Source organism: Scylla paramamosain, chromosome 21, assembly GCF_035594125.1.
Source record: "Scylla paramamosain isolate STU-SP2022 chromosome 21, ASM3559412v1, whole genome shotgun sequence".
NCBI lineage: Eukaryota > Metazoa > Arthropoda > Malacostraca > Decapoda > Portunidae > Scylla > Scylla paramamosain.
In genome coordinates, this window is record NC_087171.1 from 2,035,187 (window position 1) to 2,056,087 (window position 20,901).

The window sequence follows — 20,901 nt, forward strand, 5'->3', positions numbered from 1 at the left end:
TTTATATACACTTTTTATACTTTTATACTTTGGAAAGATTCATGCAACCTGGGGGCACCACGCACACAGGCTAACTAGAACTGCTTTAACTGACCTATAAAAGATCTGCCTTAAACTGTCATCTGTTTGCTTACTCCTTCGTGGTCGTCGGTCTGTGCTCATCTTTCACTGCACCATCACTACTCTAAAGTTTCACCTTTGTGCAGTTTGAGAGCGCCTAGTGAAGGAAAATCTCCCCACATTATATGCTGGGCATGAGTGCAATGAGAGGGGCTGAAAACGCTAAGTGACTCAAGTATCTTCTAGCGATCCCGAGCTTACCGCAAGCACCACTGGCAGTGCTGCAGTAAGCGGCTCGCACACGCCAGGGTGACCAAGCAGCGCGGAACTTTCACTCTGTCTGGTGATTTACTAAGTGCCCAAGTAGTGCCACAGGAGGTGATTACTTCGTACACTCTCTTGGTGAACACTCGTAAGACAGTGTGAGAAACTTTAACGAATGGTGTAGTGTCTGCAGCTGATGACGTCATGCAACAAGTGTCACAAAAGGCGTCAGTGAAACCATTAGTAAAAAAAAAAAATCACTAAAGTGAGAGTGCTGCCTCAGTTATTGGTTATGTTCCTTTAGCATTCACAGTGATCACTAAACCGCTATCATCTATCTATCTTTCTGTCTGTCTATCTGTATATCTATCGTTTTATTTAGTAAGGCATGAGTGGTTTTGGCTAAGGCAATGCAGTGGGGTTCACTTGATGGCGTGCATGGGGGTCCAGTGTGGCGCACCTCTCGCACACGTGATGTACTCCAGCACAATCTTGTCAGTGCCACAAGGGTACATGTAGCAAGCATGGCAACACTCTGTGAGAAAGGTGAAGAAGGTCAGTTTTATGCAAGCGGGTACGAGAGGCCATTTTCCTTGACAGCAGGTTACAACACAAGACACCCAATTAAAAGTACAAGGGAAAGGAAAAAATCGTGGTGGAGAGAGCAAACATAAAGAAAGTGAACTCGCAAGGCACAAGGGAGGGACGAGATGAAGACGCAAAGAGGTCTACAGAGTATGAGATCAAAAGAAAACAAATATAAAAGTGATTAATCCTGCCTAGCCAATGACCACTCATCGCTTTGATCTTCACCAAGTCTCCCCGTCATCATTCCTGGCCGCGCCTCCCCTCCCTCGCGGCCCGGGGGTTGGTGTGGTCCGAGGAGGGAAAGAGAGGGAGGGTGAAGAGGGAGGGTTGTAAGAGCCACGAGAGCACCGCCCCTTTGCTCCCTCCCTAGAAAAGAGAGTTTGGCGGATCCTTCAAGCTCAGTGTCAGTTTGCAGGGTCTGGGTAGCGGGCGGCTGTGACTGTCACGCGGCGCGGAGCCAACACTTACATCGCTCGCCATCCTTACGAGAAAAGCGAGGAAATATTAATACTCGTATACCGAAGTGTTTCGTGACACTAACACCGCCACCACCACCACCACCACTACCACCAAGTCAATTTTAAAGGTAAATGCAAATTGAAAAGAAACAATTGTATATTATTTTACTACAGGATGAGCTTACAGTATACAAACCAAATGTATAAACGGCAGAATAAGTGATATTGTGATTCATTCCATTATTTTGTAAGGGAGTTTCAAGATTTGTTGGAGTAGAATTTTTATTTTACTCGGGAAAAAAAAACCCTGAGCAATAACGTAGTTTTACTTCGGGGGCCCGAAGGCAACGTAAAGCACTTTTATTCTAAACTAAACTTGGCGATCACATTATTCATCATATTAATAATAGCACAGGGATTGCGCGTATCAGCCTGATGGCTTCTAGCAGCTTTCCTTATTTTTTTTTTTTTGTTATTACATATGTTCACTGTATGTAGTTACACTAACATACTATAGAAAGATTAAAGAAAGTCATAATGACTATTGATCGATGTTACCTCTGCTAAAGGTGTGATTACTTGGCAGGTGTTTGGAGCGTGGTAGGGTGTCTCCCTGGCGTCAGCTGCCATGGGGCTGGCGATGACGACAACTTGGAGGGCAGTGTTGGTTTCCAAGGCAATGCTGCTGCTGCTACTGTCTCTTCTTACTGCAGCGCTTCACGCCACGCACCCTCCATCTAGTCAGCTCACACACACACATCACCTCGACACAGACAGCCTCTCGACTACTCCCTCTGCCGCCGGTTATCTCGCCCCAACCAATGGCACCGCCCGCCTAGCAGCCCACAGCCACGCCGCACCCCACCTGCCAATGCACGACACGACTAGCGACGTGATGAAGGTAAGTGTGTGACTGCGTGTGATCAACAGTAGCAATACGATAATCAACAGTCAAATGAAAGGAACAAATTGAAATGTTTGTATTATTAAACACGTTCGGTTTGTAGGAGGTATTACACACACACACACACACTCACACACACACCGCATAGTGTAATGGTTAGCACGCTCGGCTCACAACCAAGAAGGCCCGGGTTCGAATCGGGAGCGGCGAGGCAAATGGGCGAGCTTCTTCAAGTGTAGACCCTGTTCACCTAGCAGCAAGTAGGTACGGGATGTAACCCAAGGGATTGTGACCTCGCTGTCCCAGTGTGTGATGTGTAAGTGGTCTCAGTCCTACCCAAAGATCAGTCACTATGAACTCTGAGCTCTTTCCCTAGGGGAACGGCAGGCTGGGTATCCAGCAGACGACCGTAGGTGAATCACACACACACACACACACACACACACATACATACACACACACACACACATACATTGTACGTATGAGACTAAATGTAAGTACATAAAAAAAAAAAATAAATAAATAAAAATAGAAATAAAAAATCCATAGCTATGTGCGGGCAGCCAGCAAAATTCGAGACATTGTTACTTTGAATAATACACAACACGCAACGCAGTGTCGTCTTTGTAAAACACAACATAATAACAATAACGCTCCTAGTGTGCCTCACACGTGTTGAGTAGGCGAGAGAAGCAGCAGGGTGGTCAGGGTCCAGCATTCCCTCTGGACTAGCTGCCCAGTGTGCAATGTGAGGCAGGTTGTCACACTCCTGTATTTCCGTATTCTAAAATGTTCTGCTTTCACACTACGACTGTTTTCAAAAGCCACAGAGACGATTAACCGGGCTCTCAAGACCGTTTCTCATTTTAATAATGTAGAAATCTTATTAATGTCACTTGAATCGTAAAAACTCTAAAGAAATCTGTGTTAAAGAAACCTGTGCAGCTTCAACTAGAGCTTTCTGAAGGAAGCGTGGGTGCGGGCAGAAGTGTTTCAGAATACGGTCCTTTCTGTCATCAGGGAATTGGCTTACAGAATGACGACTTCATTTTTCATGTGACACTACAACATCTCTGGTTATATGTCGCCGAGCCAATAAGTGATCTTTATCAAATCTTAAATATAATCACGTTGAAAACTTAATCTAGATATAACATTAAAAATTGTAATTATTATAAGACAAGATAATGAAAATGCAAATTAAAACAACAATATGTTTCTTGACGATAGAGTTGAGCTTCATCTATAGAATATAAGTGCTCACATCCCAGCCTGAGACACCATGACCAGTATTCTGAAACGCTTTGCTCCCTAACCACATATATTTTTTAAAGGTCACATACATGATTAGCCGGATTCTCAAGAGTGTGTATCTTCTTAATAAATCTGCTAATCTGTCACTAGAACTGTATAAGCATCCATAAAAAAAAATAAAAAAAACACGTTACTTCAACTAGAGCAGTGGTTCCCAAACTTTTTCTTGTCGTTACCCTTTTTCTATACATGATACTTGTCCATGGCCCACCGCCAAGCATAACCCTTGACTACACTGACTGTCTACAGTCATACATTCATTAGGGCCATATAAAAACTGTTCTAGGAAATCAAGTAATTTTATTAATTCCATTTGTTATTTTTTTTTTCTTTTGTTAAGTATTAAAAAACAGATTTGCAGTTTGCCTTTACTGAATTACATATAATTATTGAAATGGTACTAAAGAAGATAATGCACATTATAAATTGTCCATATTTAGAATAATTTAAAATGACATTATTGCAAAAAGCTGTTTCAACAATAAACAGGAAAAAAAGTAAAACAAAGTTCTGCTGATTTAAAAGTATATTAATCACAGTCCATATGATCTGATCTTTCAGTCTGACAAATCTGATGACTTTATAATTCTGAAGTGAAATGCTGTCATAAAGAATCATAGTTAAGTGCCACACAGGTGGGTGTGTGGCCTTAAGTGGCCACACACCCACCTCCTCCCAGACTATTTGCTTCTGAACATTCATTCTAGGTTCATGCTCCTTTCATTTGAATCCCCATTCCGCTCAGTGTGATGGGTGATGTTACAGATTATCAACAAGCTTCTTGATTCATGGTTTTGTTTAACTTAAAGCACACCGTAGGTCATGCTTCACTTCAAGTCTGTTACTATATTTCGTTTGTGGAGTAGTTGAAAGAATGCAGGCTAACAGGAATAAGTTCATGAAAGTGGTAGGAGGTGCCGAAAAGTAATTTCCCTATATAATCGAGCCATTTGTACAGAACGTGTAATTTCCTTACACTGGCTGCCTACCCGCTAAAATTCTCAGATTATGGCCCCATACATTTTGCTACATGGCCCCCCAGGGAGCCATGGGCCCCAGTTTGGGAACCACTGAACTAGAGACTATTGAAAGTAGTCGAGGTGCGGGGCAGAGGTGTTTCAGAATACTGTGCTACTTATATATATACAGGTGACTAGGTTTCCACATTTAATTTTTTTTTTTTTTAATACATGAATTCGATTGAGGATGAATTGAAATATAATAAATTTTATTGTATTTACACGAAGTTTTCATTTCAGCACGATCCAGCCTAACAGCTTTTTTTTTTTTTCGCGTAAATATTAAGGACTTTCCAAAATTTTTTTTTTTTTTTTTTCTGCACTTCTGTTGTTTTAGCTTTGATATTAATGAGGCGCGCGGCGCAACAACGACGTAACCGTGAAATTTGAGATTTCGTGTTTTTGCCTGCTCCGTGTGGTAGAAGGGTGTAAAAGTCTCGTGGTGATGTCGGCCAAGTCATATTCGACCATCTAAGCACCTGTACTAAGGCTCAAAGTCGAGCGTAGTGCGGAGAAAATTTCTCTGGACTAACATCTCGAAAGCGGTACAACAACGACGCAACCTGCTCCTCCCAGCCTCACGTGCGTATGGCCAATCAGCGGCGCGGTTGCAGCCGCCCGGCGCGGGCGAGCCAATCACAGCACCGCTGCCATGTTTACCAGCGCCGTTGCCATGGTGACAACACACTCACCATGTGCTCATCCACTCTGCCCTTTAACACGCCCGAGCACAGACGCACGCTCGGAAAAAAAATCATAAAAAATTTATTTATGTACCAATCTTCATGAAACTTTCACCTAATACTATGTGTAATATGCTCTAACACATTATTAACAAATGAAAACAATATCGGGAAAAAAAATTATTACCTACGGTATACGCGTTAATTAACGCGTAAGTCATCCACCCAAAATCGTCACCTATCACTTCGAAACCTACATCCCCAAACAGAACTACCCAAGACCTTTCAAATGATGTATAATACTTACTTATTTAAGGGTATCCTATTGTGCGCAATCAGTGTTTAACTTTGAGCGCGTTTTTCTCGAAACTTCCATTTCTCGGTTACGTCGTTGTTGCACCGCGCGCCTGATTTAAAGTTAGGATTATTAAGCAAGGATAAACTATAGACTATAGATAAGTATTATTTACTTACCATATACGTAGACAGATTTAAGGAAAAAAATGGTGCAATTTAACAATCCCTTAACCCCAATTTTCCAATAGCATTTATATATATATATATATATATATATATATATATATATATATATATATATATATATATATATATATATATATATATATATATATATATATATATATATATATTTTTTTTTTACACAACTTCTGTTCGCACGATACCTTCAAATCTTTATAATCGCGTTAACCAAGAGGCACCTGTACTTCACTGCATCAAAACACTCTTTTCACGTCTTGTTTATACAATTCTGCTAGTATTCTAAGTGTAATAAGATGAAGTATGAATTCTATAATAAGATGAAGTATGAATTCCTACCTGAATCCGCACATAAGAACTTAAGAACTTAAGAAAACAAGTGCTGGTGCAAGAAGCCGTCAGGCCTACACATGGCGGTCCCTGTATGGAACAGCTACCTATTTCCACTATCATCCTCATCCATAAACTTGTCTAATTTCCTTTTAAGGCTGCCTAATGACGCAGCGTGAATTTTCATACAGCGAAGATGAATACGGATAAAAAAGGGAAGTTTGCTATACTTATAGACCTAGAGTCTGTCAGGTTGCATACAGTTTGGAGTTACGAGTTTGATCGCCTAACTTCTATGCACTTCGCGCTCTTGGTAGGCACGCCTTTGCCCCATATTCTGAAATGCTTTATCCTCTTACCACAACTATTTTCAGACCACACAGATGATTAACCGTGTTCTCAAGAGTGTTTATCCTATTAATAATGTAGAAATCTTGTCGATCTATTACTGGAACCATAAAAAAAAAAAAAACACCCTTAAAAACCCGTATCACTTCAATTAGAGCCGTTTATAAGTAGCGGAGGAACGACGAGGAAGTATTTCAGAATATACTCGTAGTCCTTTATACACTTATTTGATAAACCAGGAATTCGCTATATGCGAGGGTTGCGTTCTGCAAAAAGCTCACATGATGAGAATTCGCATATATAACGGGTTATGTTCCACGATTCGTTTTTGAACCCCCTAAATATTTATTTTGGTACTGTTTCACAAAAATAAAGCACTAAAGCAACAGTAGAACTGAAGGCTCACCACTTCTTCTAGGAGCTGGATGTCTTAGAACCCATAATGTGATCACAAAAGAAGCACTAATGGAGCACAAAATAGTCGTTCCAAACACCATAGAGCGAATAGGTCTTCTCGTAACGGAGGTGAATGTAAGTCTGATCATCTTATGTGCATGTGGGTTGTGTGGACAGTGTACGGTGCGAGGAAAGCGTGGGGAAAACATTAATTTTGCACCCACCACCTCCTGGTGCGAGTCGGCCACCCTACCTCACCAACCAGTCCCACCACTGCCGCTACTCTCATAATAGGAAATTTTCTCGCATATTGAGAATACTTAGCACATTTAGGTTAGTCGCATATTTCGAACTCGTATATATCGAATTCCCGGTGTATTAGACACATAGAGCTAGTATATACATTAATATTTTCATCGCATTCTCTCTGGCATGCCTTGCCCCTTTTCACACTAAAGGAAAGGAGACACCATCATAATATGTAGTAACACTTCATCCACGCAGGATTTGAAAATATTCTTTAAAATGAGGTAAAAGAAGTTCTCTTCATCTGTAGATACAGGGGAACTACCAGATCACGGTTTCATAATGATAAAATGTGAAACGAAATCTAAAATGTCATTGAAGTTTTTCATGAATAAATTAGGCACGAAAACATAGGTAAGCCAAGTCTCAATCACTGAAATCCCATGGTGTTCTTGTTATCATTGACAGTTATTGTAAGCCATGTCATACAGCTTTGCCTCTCCGTGTACTTCGATCTCTTCTTTGAGCCTCACGTGAGAGCATTGATGGTAATATATATATATATATATATATATATATATATATATATATATATATATATATATATATATATATATATATATATATTCAGAGAGAGAGAGAGAGAGAGAGAGAGAGAGAGAGAGAGAGAGAGAGAGAGAGAGAGAGAGAGAGAGAGAGATCTGCTTTGGTGTTTACATCAGAGATCTTCAATATTCAGTACCACCTTGATAACAAAATTGGTTTTTGCTTTCAAACTCTTTGAGTCTTTCATTTCCTGTTCCACATCATACAGTCCATTAGAGGAAGCATTGCCATCGCAGTGTTGATCATCTATCGTCCTTAACTTGTCCAGCAGCATCCACCGCCCCCTCGGTGGCCTCCTCAACATGCCACACCATAACTCACACACATCAATTAAAAAAAAAAAGAAAAACATACCGTATGTGTGTATATATATATATATATATATATATATATATATATATATATATATATATATATATATATATATATATATATATATATATATATATATATATATATATATATATATATATATATATATATATATATATATATATATATATATATATATATATATATATATATATATATATATATATATATATATATATATATATATATATATATATATATATATATATATATATATATATATATATATATATATATATATATATATATATATATATATATATATATATATATATATATATATATGTATATATATATATATATATATGACAAATATAGCCCCTCTCACAGCTGCTACTCGATCTCGAGTCAGCTTTCCCTAAGCTATTCAAGCAGCCTAGTGCAAGAAAAAACAAACGAGTCCAGGTCACTTGTGAGTCATATACAACTTCAACCTCAAGGTCGCCACTCCTGCCTCACAATGCAAGAGAAAATATAAACTCCAAATATTTCCAAACAGCTGGAAGGAACTCATGCAACCACATGCTAAGGGGAAACAGATAAGACTGACGCCACACAATGAGGTTTTAATATTCTGGAAGCAACTGCCCACAGGAGCTACCACCAACGCCTTCCAGAATATTACAGCACTCTTGTCCGAGTTCAGCTTGTCTCCAGTCTCTCGGAAGACAGACTCTATAATCTTAAAACTGATGAGTCTGAAGAGAAAACAGATAACTGAACACGAAACACCAAAGAATATTCTCTGGTCGCGATAACATGCAAAAGAAACACAGGACCAGTAGCATTCAAAATAAAGGGAACACAAGACAAAAGAGTCAGCTCGATCCAAAAAGCAATAAAACAGACGGAGGACAAACACCCATTAAAATATAAACAACGAGTAGGCAGACAGCTCTCCCACAGGAAGGCAAGAGAGTGGTGATACCAGGCACTCTACTGGCTCTTGGAAGTATTCCGAATCACAAAGCTAAATACCAGCCCATATCTAGCTTTATACGAGTATACTACATATATATATAGAGAGAGAGAGAGAGAGAGAGAGAGAGAGAGAGAGAGAGAGATGTAATATATATATATATATATATATATATATATATATATATATATATATATATATATATATATATATATATATATATATATATATATATATATATATATATATATATATGAAAAAGAATTCCTGGTTTGTCTCTCTTCACCTCATCTATATATAAATAAATGAATAAATAGATAAATAAATAAATAAATAAATAAATAAATATATATATATATATATATATATATATATATATATATATATATATATATATATATATATATATATATATATATATATATATGTATATATTTATTTATTTATTTATTTATTTATTTATATATATATTACTCCCAGTGAGGTCTAAAGCACTGTTCAGGGGGTGCTGTGAACTTATCATTAAACCCAGCTGTGACCTCACTGAACGTTTCCCTTTGTGTCTCACAACACAAGGGGGCAGTCACAGCCTGCCCTCTAAAGACAACTCTCTTCCTCCACACAAAACTACAAGCACCTAATAACACACACACCCTTCACTCAAAAATTTCAAAATTATTATGGCGACTCCTACACCAGCCTCGGAGTTCCCATCTGGGGAGGGGACAATAAATGTCCCCAGGTTGGACTGCCTTTCTGTTGACGACCCTAAGCGTCTTGACACCCCCCATCAACTTTTTCTTCATTAACTTCTGCAACATTCGCCGTCTAAGATCTAACTCTCAATCTGTAGAACACCACCTCTCCTATTCTAAACCTCATCTTGTTTTCCTCACTGAAACTCAGATGTCTGAGGCAACTGACAGTAGCCTCTTTTCTCTTCCCTCCTACTTTCTCTATCCTCATTTTCGATCCAAAGCTGGATGTTGCATTTATGTGCACAATGACTTAACCTGCTCTCGTGCCCACGCTCTTGAATCTTCCGAGTTTTCCACCATCTGGCTATGACTACAGAGTCACTCTCATACTAAATTTATCTGTGCTGTATACCTCTCACCTAACTCCTCTGACTATAAGAAATTCTTTGACTACTTAACTTCCAAAGTAGAGCACATTCTGACTCTCTTCCCTTTTGCAGAGATCTCCATTCTTGGAGACTTCAATGTTCACCACCAGCTTTGGCTTTCTTCTCCCTTTACTCACCATCCTGGTGAACTAGCCCTCAACTTTGCTCTCCTCCACGACATAGAGCAATTGGTGCAACACCCTACTCGTATTCCTGACCGTCGTGTCTTCTGGCATCTAGCCAAAAATATCTCCAATAACTTTGCTTCTTCTTCTTTTCCTCCTTTATTTCAACCAGATGGCACCACTGCTATCACATTTATTTGTAAAGCTGAACTCTTCGCTCAAACCTTTACTAAAAACTCTACCTTGGACTATTCTGGGCTTGTTCCTCCCTCTCTCCCACCCTCTGACTACTTCATGCTACCTATTAAAATTCTTTGCAATGATGTTTTCCATGCCCTTGTTGGCCTAAACCCTCGGAAGGCTTATGGACCTGATGGGATCCCTCCTATTGTTCTCTGAAACTGTGCCTCCGTGCTTGCACCTTGCCTAGTAAAACTCTTTCAGCTCTGTCAACATCTACCTTTCCTTCTTGCTGGAAGTTTGCCTACATTCAGCCTGTTCCTAAAAAGGGTGACCGTTCTAATCCCTCAAACTACCGTCCTATTGCTTTAATTTCCTGCCTATCTAAAGTATTTTAATCTATCCTCAACAGGAAGATTTTTAAACATCTATCACTTCACAACCTTCTATCTGACCGCCAGTATGGGTTCCGTCAAGGCCGCTCTACTGATGATCTTCTGGCTTTCCTTACTGAGTCTTGGTCATCCTCTTTTAGAGATTTTGGTGAAATTTTTGCTTTTGTCTTGGACATATGAAAAGCTTTTGATAGAATCTGGCACAAAGCTTTGATTTCCAAACTACCTTCCTACGGCTTCTATCCTTCTCTCTGTAACTTCATCTCAAGTTTCCTTTCTGACCGTTCTCTTTTTGCTGTGGTAGACGGTCACTGTTCTTCTCCTATTCATTAATGATCTTCTAAACCAAACTTCTTGTCCTATCCACTCCTATGCTGATGATACCACCCTGCACTTTTCCACGTCTTTTCAGAGACGTCCAACCCTTCAGGAGGTAAACATTTCACACTGGGAAGCCACAGAACACTTGACTTCTGATCTTTCTAAAATTTCCGATTGGGGCAGAGCAAACTTGGTATTGTTCAATGCCTCAAAAACTCAATTCCTCCATCTATCAACTCGACACAACCTTCCAGACAACTATCCCCTCTTCTTCAATGACACTCAACTGTCCCCCTATTCTACACTGAACATCCTCGGTCTGTCCTTTACTTATAATCTGAACTGGAAACTTCACATCTCATCTCTAGCTAAACCAGCTTCTATGAAGTTAGGTGTTCTGAGACGTCTCCCTTCAGTTTTTCTCACCCCCCCCAGCTGCTAACTCTGTACAAGGACCTTATCCGTCCATGTATGGAGTATGTTTCACATGTCTGGCGGGGTTCCACTCATACTGCTCTTCTAAACAGGGTGGAATCAAAAGCTTTTCGTCTCATCAACTCCTCTCCTCTAACTGTCTTCAGCCTCTCTCTCATCGCCGCAATGTTGCATCTCTCGCTGTCTTCTACCGCTATTTTCATGCTAACTGCTCTTCTGATCTTGCTAACTACATGCCTCCCCTCCTCCCGCGGCCTCGCTGCACAAGACTTTCTTCTTTCTCTCACCCCTATTCTGTCCACCTCTCTAACGCAAGAATTAACCACTATTCTGAATCATCCATCCCTTTCTCTGGTAAACTCTGGAACTCCCTGCCTGCTTCTGTATTTCCATCTTCCTATGACTTGAATTCCTTCAAGAGGGAGGTTTCAAGACACTTATCCTTCAATTTTTGCCTACCGCTTTGGACCCTTTTTATGGGACTGGCATTTCAGTGGGCTTTTTTTTTTTTATCGGTTTTTTGTTGCCCGTGGCCAGTGTCCCTCCTACATTAAAAAAAATAAAATAAATAAATAAAAAAAAAATATATATATATATATATATATATATATATATATATATATATATATATATATATATATATATATATATATATATATATATATATATATATATATATATATCCCACCAGCTTTCTGGATATACGTCTGCTTGGTACAACTTAACCCTGCCTACTAAACCCAGTAAACTAAGAACACAGAAGGGGGACCAGTCTTACAGTGGGGCTGACACGTCACAGTGGGTGAAGGAGAGTGAGTTGTGACAAAGAGGTGTATCCCTATGATGCACGGCACCCTGGACTATTTCTTTCTATAAAGGATCTCAGCTTCAATAAATTACTGCACTCATATCTCAGGGGCTAGCTGAATTTCAATGCTTTTATACTGGGCCGTGACTTTCATTCTATCTTAGGTGTTAATTTCAAATCGCTACATCAACATGGAAGGGAGAAATAAAACACATAGGAATCATTTGATTAAGTTAGCGAAACTTACTATAAAACACGGGACACATACATGGTTTTCCGCGATACATACTTTAGAATTTGATAGTTCACGTTATTCTGAGTCGAAAATACTCAATACACATATGGTGTGTTTTGCTTTATTTTGTGAGAGATTAGCATACAAGTTGTATGTTGTGGGAGCTGCTCGCCTGGGTGGGCCTCTGGGGCTGTATTAACAAAGATTTTCAGAGTTCGTCTCAGCCTTCTTCTTAGACTTATACTTAACTCATAAGTGTGCTTAAAATTGTGCTGAGACGAACTCTTATGCCCCAGTATGAAATGGTGAAAGAGCAACACAGTAAAATTTTACATTTAATCTAGAGTTAATAGTGCAATCTTTTCACATTTTTTTTTTTATTAAATAACAAAAATAATAGTTTATCATCGATTTTGTAAGGATATGAGCCCATAAATTTGTGGTTTTTGATAAGTAAATTACATCCTGTGAAAGGCACGTGTATTTTGTCTCAGTGTTTATGTCCTTGAGCCAGCGTTGCCCAGCCATTTCCACTCAGTAGCACCTCCTTTTCTGTCCTTTTTCTTTAGTAAGGAGGAGATGATGACCCCCAAGGCCGAAAAGGCCAACAGAGGAAATCCAGCTGGACCTATGGCGAGACTTTCCTTCCTTGTCTAGTCAGTATTATGAGGAAATATGTAGCCTGGAGGGCTTCACTCATTCAGTGGCACAAAAAAAAAAGTTGCATGAGGCTCGATTACTGAGAAGGTAGATGAGAGATCAACAGCAGGACACAGGAAGATCCAAGGTCATCATTGCTGCAGAACTGCATTTCACAGTGACGAAATAACATTATTTTAATTACTAGCATCAGTGCATCACTCCTTCCTGTGGGGCTCTCTAAGTAAAAAACAACACTTCTGCAGGTCTAATCTATATATGTTCAACAGTTCAGTGTTATTCACGTCAATGAAAACTTCCTTAATGAGTTGATAAATCTTGAAGTGGCGAGCTCGGGCTTGACAGTCGGCCATCTTTGGTTAACTTAGTCTTTAGCGTAACTCTTAAAGTTAATCTACCTCTGGACCTGTCTTAAAATTAAGACCTAGACTCAGCACAACTTGGGAAGTTAAGCGCAACTCTATGCACACTCGTAAGAGTTGGTCTGAGTCAAACTTTTATAGTTAAGAATCTTTCTTAATACAGCCCATCTCTTCTTTCTTCCCTCCCTGGCTTACTGCGCACTCGAGTTGTGCTGCGTAGCATAAATTATAATTTTTGCGTAGTCTATGCTGTCACAACCTTATAGGAAACAGTTAGCAAATGAAAAATTCAATTTTTGTATGTGTCAGTGAAGAAAATATACATATAACACAGCAAAACAGTGATTATTAAGTGTTAAGTGTTCTTTGGTTTCCCTGCATGAGTTGCTTGATTCCTGAATAAAAGATGTGTAAAAGTGAAGAATGGTATCATAAGTATAGGAGTGGATAGGATAGTGAGTTTAGCCTAGAAAATCATTGATGACTAATACAAAAAGAGTGGATGATAGGACAGATTCCTAAGGAACACCACTGTCAATAGACTTGGGAGAACAGTGACCTCAGTTTACTACGAAGAACGATCTGAAAGGAAACCAGAGATGAAGTTACACAGAGACAGATTGAAGCAGTTTCACATATTGAAAACTGAATTCAAGGCCACAAATACTGCAGAATTTAATAAAGAAAAAGCTGAGGGGAGTGTCAAATCACTTAAGGTCAATACCTGAAGAACAATCCGACCTGGAGACATTTATAGTTACCCTCACTCAGCTGGATTCCGAGGCTCGTATTGGAATCTCCATTTTTAATTCTGAGGGAAAAGTGTACGTGTGTTAGAAACATGTTTTGGAGGAGGAGGCAGTAGGCACCTGCCGAAACGATAATTACTTCCAGTGAGGTCTGAAGCAATGGATCAGGGGGTGCTGTGAACTTATCATTAAACCCAGCTGTGACCTCACTGAACGTTTCCCTTTGTGTCTAACAGTACAAGGGGGCAGTCACAGCCTGCCCTCCAAAGACTCCTACATTAGCCTTGGAGTCCCCCATCTGGAGAGGGGACCACAAATGTCCCCAGGTCGGACTGGCCTTCTGATGACGACCCTAAGTGTCTTGACACGCCCCCTCAACATTTTCTTCATTAACTTCTGGACTAAGATCTAATTTTCAATCTGTAGAACACCACCTCTCTTCTTCTAAACCTCATCTTCTTTTCCTTACTGAAACTCAGGTGTCTGAGGCAACTGACAGTAGCCCCTTTTCTGTTCACTCCTACTTTCTCTATCTTCATTTTCGATCCAAAGCTGGATGTTGCATTTAGGTGAGCAATGGCTTAACCTGCTCTCGTGCCCACGCTCTTGAATCTTCCGAGTTTTTCACCATCTGGCTACGACTACAGAGTCACTCTCAAACTAAATTTATCTGTGCTGTATACCTCTCACCTAACTCCTCTGACTATAAGAAATTCTTTGACTACTTAACTTCCAAAGTGGAGCACATTCTGACTCTCTTCCCTTTTGCAGAGATCTCCATTCTTGGAGACTTCAATGTTTACCACCAGCTTTGACTTTCTTCTCCCTTCACTGACCATCCTGGTGAACTAGCATTCAACTTTGCTATCCTCCACGATCTAAAGCAATTGGTGCAACACCCTACTCATATTCCTGACCGTCTTGGAGATATGCCCAACATTCTTGACCTTTTCCTGACCTCTCATCCTTGGGCCACTGATCACAATCTCATATCTGTATCTTCTATCGCTCCAATCCCTCCTCAGGATCCCCCTAAGCGAAGGTGCCTCTGGCGTTTTGCCTCTGCTAGTTGGGGGGACCTAAGGAGGTATTTTGCTGATTTCCCTTGGAATGACTACTGCTTCCGTGTCAGAGACCCGTCTTTGTGTGCTGAGCACATAACAGAGGTGATAGTGTCTGGCATGGAGGCGTACATTCCTCATTCTTTTTCTCGACCTAAACCTTCCAAACTTTGGAATAACACAGCTTTTTCTCGTGATACATGTGATAGAGAGGTGGCCCACAAAAGGTACTTAAGCCTTCCATCACTAGAATCTCATAAACTTTATATTTCTGCCCAGAACCATGCCAAGTCTGTTCTACAACTATCCAAAAACTCCTTCATTAATAAAAAGCGTCAAAATCTTTCAAGACCTAACTCCCCTCGTGACTTCTGACATCTAGCCAAAAATATCTCCAATAACTTTGCTTCTTCTTCTTTCCCTTCTTGATTTCAACCAGATAGCACCACTGATATCATATTTATTTCTAAACCTGTACTCTTCGCTCAAACCTTTGCTAAAAATTCTACCTTGGACGATTCTGGGCTTGTTCCTCCCTCTCCTCCACCCTCTGACTACTTCATGCCACCTATTAAAATTCTTCACAATCATGTTTTCCATGCCCTCGCTGGCCTAAACCCTAGGAAGGCTTATGGACCTGATGGGGTCCCTCCTATTGTTCTCCGAAACTGTGCCTCCGTCCTTGCATCTTGCCTAGTTAAAATCTTTCAGCTCTGTCTGTCAACATCTACCTTTCCTTCTTGCTGGAAGTTTGCCTACATTCAGCCTGTTCCTAAGAAGGGTGACCATTCTAATCCCTCAAACTACAGTCCTATTGCTTTAAATTCCTGCCTATCTAAAGTTTTTTTTATCTATCCTCAACAGGAAGATTCTTAAACATCTACCACTTCAGAACCTTCTATATGATAGCCAGTATGGTTTCCGTCAAGGCCGCTCTACTGGTGGTCTTCTGGCTTTCCTTACTCTTGGTCATCCTCTTTTAGAGATTTTGGTGAAACCTTTGCTGTTGCCTTGGGCATATCAAAAGCTTTTGATAGAATCTGGCACAAAGTTCTGCTTTCTAAAACACCCTTCTGCAGCTTATATCCTTTTCTCTGTAACTTCATCTCAAGTTTCCTTTCTGACCGTTCTATTGCTGCTGTGGTAGACGATCACTGTTCTTCTCTTAAATCTATTAACAGTGGTGTTCCTCAGGGTTCTGTCCTGTCACCCACTCTCTTCTTATTATTCATCAATGACCTTCTAAACCAAACTTCTTGTCCTATCCACTCCTACACTGATGATACCACCCTGCACTTTCCCACGTCTTTTCATAGGAGTCCAATCCTTCAAGAGGTAAACATTTCACGCAGGGAAGCTACAGAAAGCCTGACTTCTGATCTTTCTAAAATTTCTGATTGGGGCAGAGCAAACTTGGTATTGTTCAATGCCTCAAAAACTCAATTACTCCATCTATCAACTCGACACAACCTTCCAGACAACTATCCCCTCTTCTTCAGTGAATCTGAGCTGTCCTCCTCTTTTACACTGAACATCCCTGATCTGTCCTTTACTTATAATCTGAACTGGAAACTTCACATCTCATCTCAAGCTAAAACAGCTTCTGTGAAGTTAGGTGTTCTGAGACATCTCCGCCAGTTTTTCTCACTCCCCCAGCTACTAACTCTGTACAAGGGCCTTATCCGTCCATGTATGGAGCATGCTTCACGTGTCTGGGGGGGTGGTTCCACTCATACTGTTCTTCTAGACAGGGTGGAATCAAAAGCTTTTTGTCTCATCAACTCCTATCCTCTAACTGACTGTCTTGAGCCTCTCTCTCATCGCCGCAATGTTGCATCTCTAGCTGTCTTCTACCGCTATTTGCATGCTAACTGCTCTTCTGATCTTGCTAACTACATGTCTCCCCTTCTCCTGCGGCCTCGCTGCACAAAACTTTCTTCTTTCTCTCACCCCTATTCTGTCCACCTCTCTAATGCAAGAGTTAACCAGTATTCTCATTCATTCGTCCCTTTCTCTGGTAAACTCTGGAACTCTCAGTCTGGTTCTGTATTTCTACCTTCCTATGACTTGAATTCCTTCAAGAGGGAGGTTTCAAGATCCTTCAATTTTTTACTACCGCTTTGAACCCTTTTCTGGGACTGGAATCAATCAAATTTATCAATTTCATGCTGTCAAAGGAAGTAAGTGATGTTATAATAAAAGAAAAAAAATAGAACTTCTGTAGAGTGCACGCTTTTGCTGATTCCCTCACCCAGTGAAAGGCGAGAACAGTGATGCCCCAGCCAGTGAGAGGTAAGAAAAGAGATGCCCCATCCTATAGGAGGGGCTTACGTTTCTGAATTTCTCGAGTTCAAAGTCGTTATTCACTTTAAAAAATGGCGACCTGCAAAGAGTAAGTACTTCTGTTATTGATAGAAAGTGTTTAATTTACAGTTTCTTAAAGACAATAGATGATATGGGATTTCAAGAAGAGAAAGATGACGTTATATTCATGGCAAGATATGGCCAGATAAGGAGTTAAACATGAATTATGTTATAAATATGAAGTATTTCCTAAGCATAATACGCTAAAGTTTCTTGAAGAAAATAGATTATATGTGATCTCAAGAAGGGAAAGATAATGTTAGGTAATCTAGCAAAAGGTAGATGAGAGAATATAGGAAGCTGAGTCAAGAGAGCAGATGAGTTAAACACGAACTAGGTTATGGATATGAAACATTCCCAAAACAAATTTTTGTAGTATAATGATATGAAGTTATACCCTGGTACAGTCTATCTGACCTAACCCCAACAGCAGGCACATAATCTGTTAACAGTTTTGATTAAATGGAATTTGGGTAATTTTCTAGTCCTTTTCTGGCCTTACTACTGGTCTATTCTCTTCCATTCTTTCGCATATACCTTTAGATAAAACTAAAACATAAATATAAGATGGTGAAGTGCCCACGTCCTTAAGGAGGGTCCAGGATGTGAAGCCTCCCTGGTTAGGTAATACTGGGCTAGGTTAGCTAATGCTAGATTAGATCAGTGTCCTTAAGAGGGGGATCCACGAGGGGTTAACACATGTGGCCAAGGCAGAGGAGAGAGGAAAGTCAACTACTGGGTACTTCTTTGTTTACCACCAACTTTTTTCTATTTTTGGCAAGGAAATACTTTCGGCATTTATTGGTTAGCTTTTACACGTAGCCAATTTATATTTTAATGTTAAATACACTGCCAGTGTAGCTTTAAAAAAAAATTATATATATATATATATATATATATATATATATATATATATATATATATATATATATATATATATATATATATATATATATATATATATATATATATATTGTTGTGCACTCCCCTTCCAGCCTTCAGGCTTGGTCAGGGACACAGTTATCACTCACAACAGCCCAGGGCAGCCAGCACACACAATAGGGATGCACAACTGCTGTCGTTGTCATGTTCGTTTGGGTAGTGGGGATGAGGCACTCACACGCAACACCTGTCTGGACTCAATAGGTTACAGAGAGAGGAAAGGGCAACAAAACATTGTCTTACTTTTATTACCAGCACAGAGTAGCACTACCAAACACGAGGCACACTAACATGCCCCAGTACAAGAAAGTACAACCCAGTACAACATCAGACCACACTCAGCAAAGCATCTATATTACAGAACCCTCCAGAGCAAGAAAAAAGGAAGAATATTGCTAAAAGACGAAGGAGCATGGGAAAAGCCTACGTGAGCTTTGGAAGTGAGCTTTGGAAGTATCAGATGATCTTATTATTTCTTTACATTCTATTTTCTTTTATACCGGTATATTTTCATAACGTTTATTAGTTCTTTTGTTTTTAGTTTCTTCCAGCTTCATTTCTTTTAAGCTTGTATCATTCTCTTTGTGTTCATGTTAGGAAGTACTTGTATGTTGCTTACGTTTTTTGCTTAATAAAGTTCATGGGTTCTCTTAAAAGAAGACTTTTTAATGGTTGTGATTTCCCTTTTAATACAAAGAAAATAAAAACAATTTGATATAATAAAGGAAATAAACAATGTGTGGGTGCTGGATACAATTTCAATGTAGCTGTGAGACATTCTTAACGAAATCATATCAAAGAAAAACGCAATTATCTATCATTTTTAATAATATAATCTAACTGAAACTTCATAATGTAATTCAACTAAGTAGTTGTAAAGGGCATAAATTACTGAATATTTTTTTACCAGTCATTACTTTCTATCTCAATCCACTGAAGAGATATCGCATTTTAAAACTCGCAGAACTCTGACAGCGTTTTTCTCCGTTTTTAATTTTCGGCGCTTACGTCATTCTGGCTCTAGGCGCCTCTCTCTCTCTCTCTCTCTCTCTCTCTCTCTCTCTCTCTCTCTCTCTCTCTCTCTCTCTCTCTCTCTCTCTCTCTCTCTCTCTCTCTCTCTCTCTCTATATATATATATATATATATATATATATATCTTTCTCCTTCCTACTTTTCTATTCTGGATAGCTTCTGATGACCAAAATACTCTGTAATATATATATATATATATATATATATATATATATATATATATATATATATATATATATATATATATATATATATATATATATATATATATATATATATATATATATATATATATATATAGTTGCTCTAGAGTGAAGTTACTATATGCTACATATATATTACAATGAGTTCCCGCATTTTTGTTGCGTGTTCCTTATAGTGGGTTGAGTTATGTGGGGAGGTTGAGTAAGACTGCTGTTACTTTAGCGAGTGTTGTGTCATTACAATAAGTTTCCCAAAGCTCACCCAGTGTTATTTTTTTTTTTTTTTTCCATTTTCACTTGTAACAGCGAGCTGAAACTGAAACATATGAAAAGTGAAAGTTGTAGTCCAGTAAAAAAGAACAAAATTTCAGCCAGGCTGTATAGCTCCTATCTGTCAGCAGATTAGCTCTGCCTCATCCATGTAGTTCAGTTGAGAGTCTGTTTCAGACGAGTTATTGTTGAGAGAGCTGGTATTTTCACATTATTCTGTCTATATGGGCCATACAATTAATTGGGCGAGGGCTGGGTATTAGTTACATACCTTGAAGTTTAGTACCTTGCTCTGACCATCCACGGAGCCCTAATTAGAATACCGCTTACAAGTCTCTCTGGGGTTTCTGTAGAGACGACTGCCACTGTCGATTTTTTTTTTCTTGCTTCCTTTGTCTGTCCAGGCAGATAGGCACTCTACCTGGAGTTGTTTTGTTTTCTGAGTCGAGCTGATTAGTCTTGTGTGTGTGTGTGTGTGTGTTTTAGTTTCCCCCAGTTTATTTTTTTAAGCTTCGTTTGTGTTCATCTTAGGAAATGTGCTACATGTATGTTGCTTACGTATTTGTTTCATGAAATTGTTAAGTTCACTAAAAAGAAGACTTTTTATTGGTTGTGATTCTCCTATTAG

General features: G+C 39.3%; 1 protein-coding gene across 1 annotated transcript in view; it reads left to right on the top strand.

Annotated features, from left to right (window-relative positions):
• The first annotated feature begins 661 nt into the window (after window positions 1-661).
• The window catches only part of LOC135110822 (uncharacterized), a 107,492-nt gene continuing 87,252 nt past the window's right edge, over window positions 662-20,901 (top strand). Inside the window, exons 1-2 of the mRNA XM_064023393.1 lie at window positions 662-1,498; window positions 1,957-2,271. Of these exons, the coding sequence (XP_063879463.1) occupies window positions 1,999-2,271 (273 nt within the window). The 5' untranslated portion in view covers window positions 662-1,498; window positions 1,957-1,998. The remainder of the gene's footprint in view (window positions 1,499-1,956; window positions 2,272-20,901) is intronic.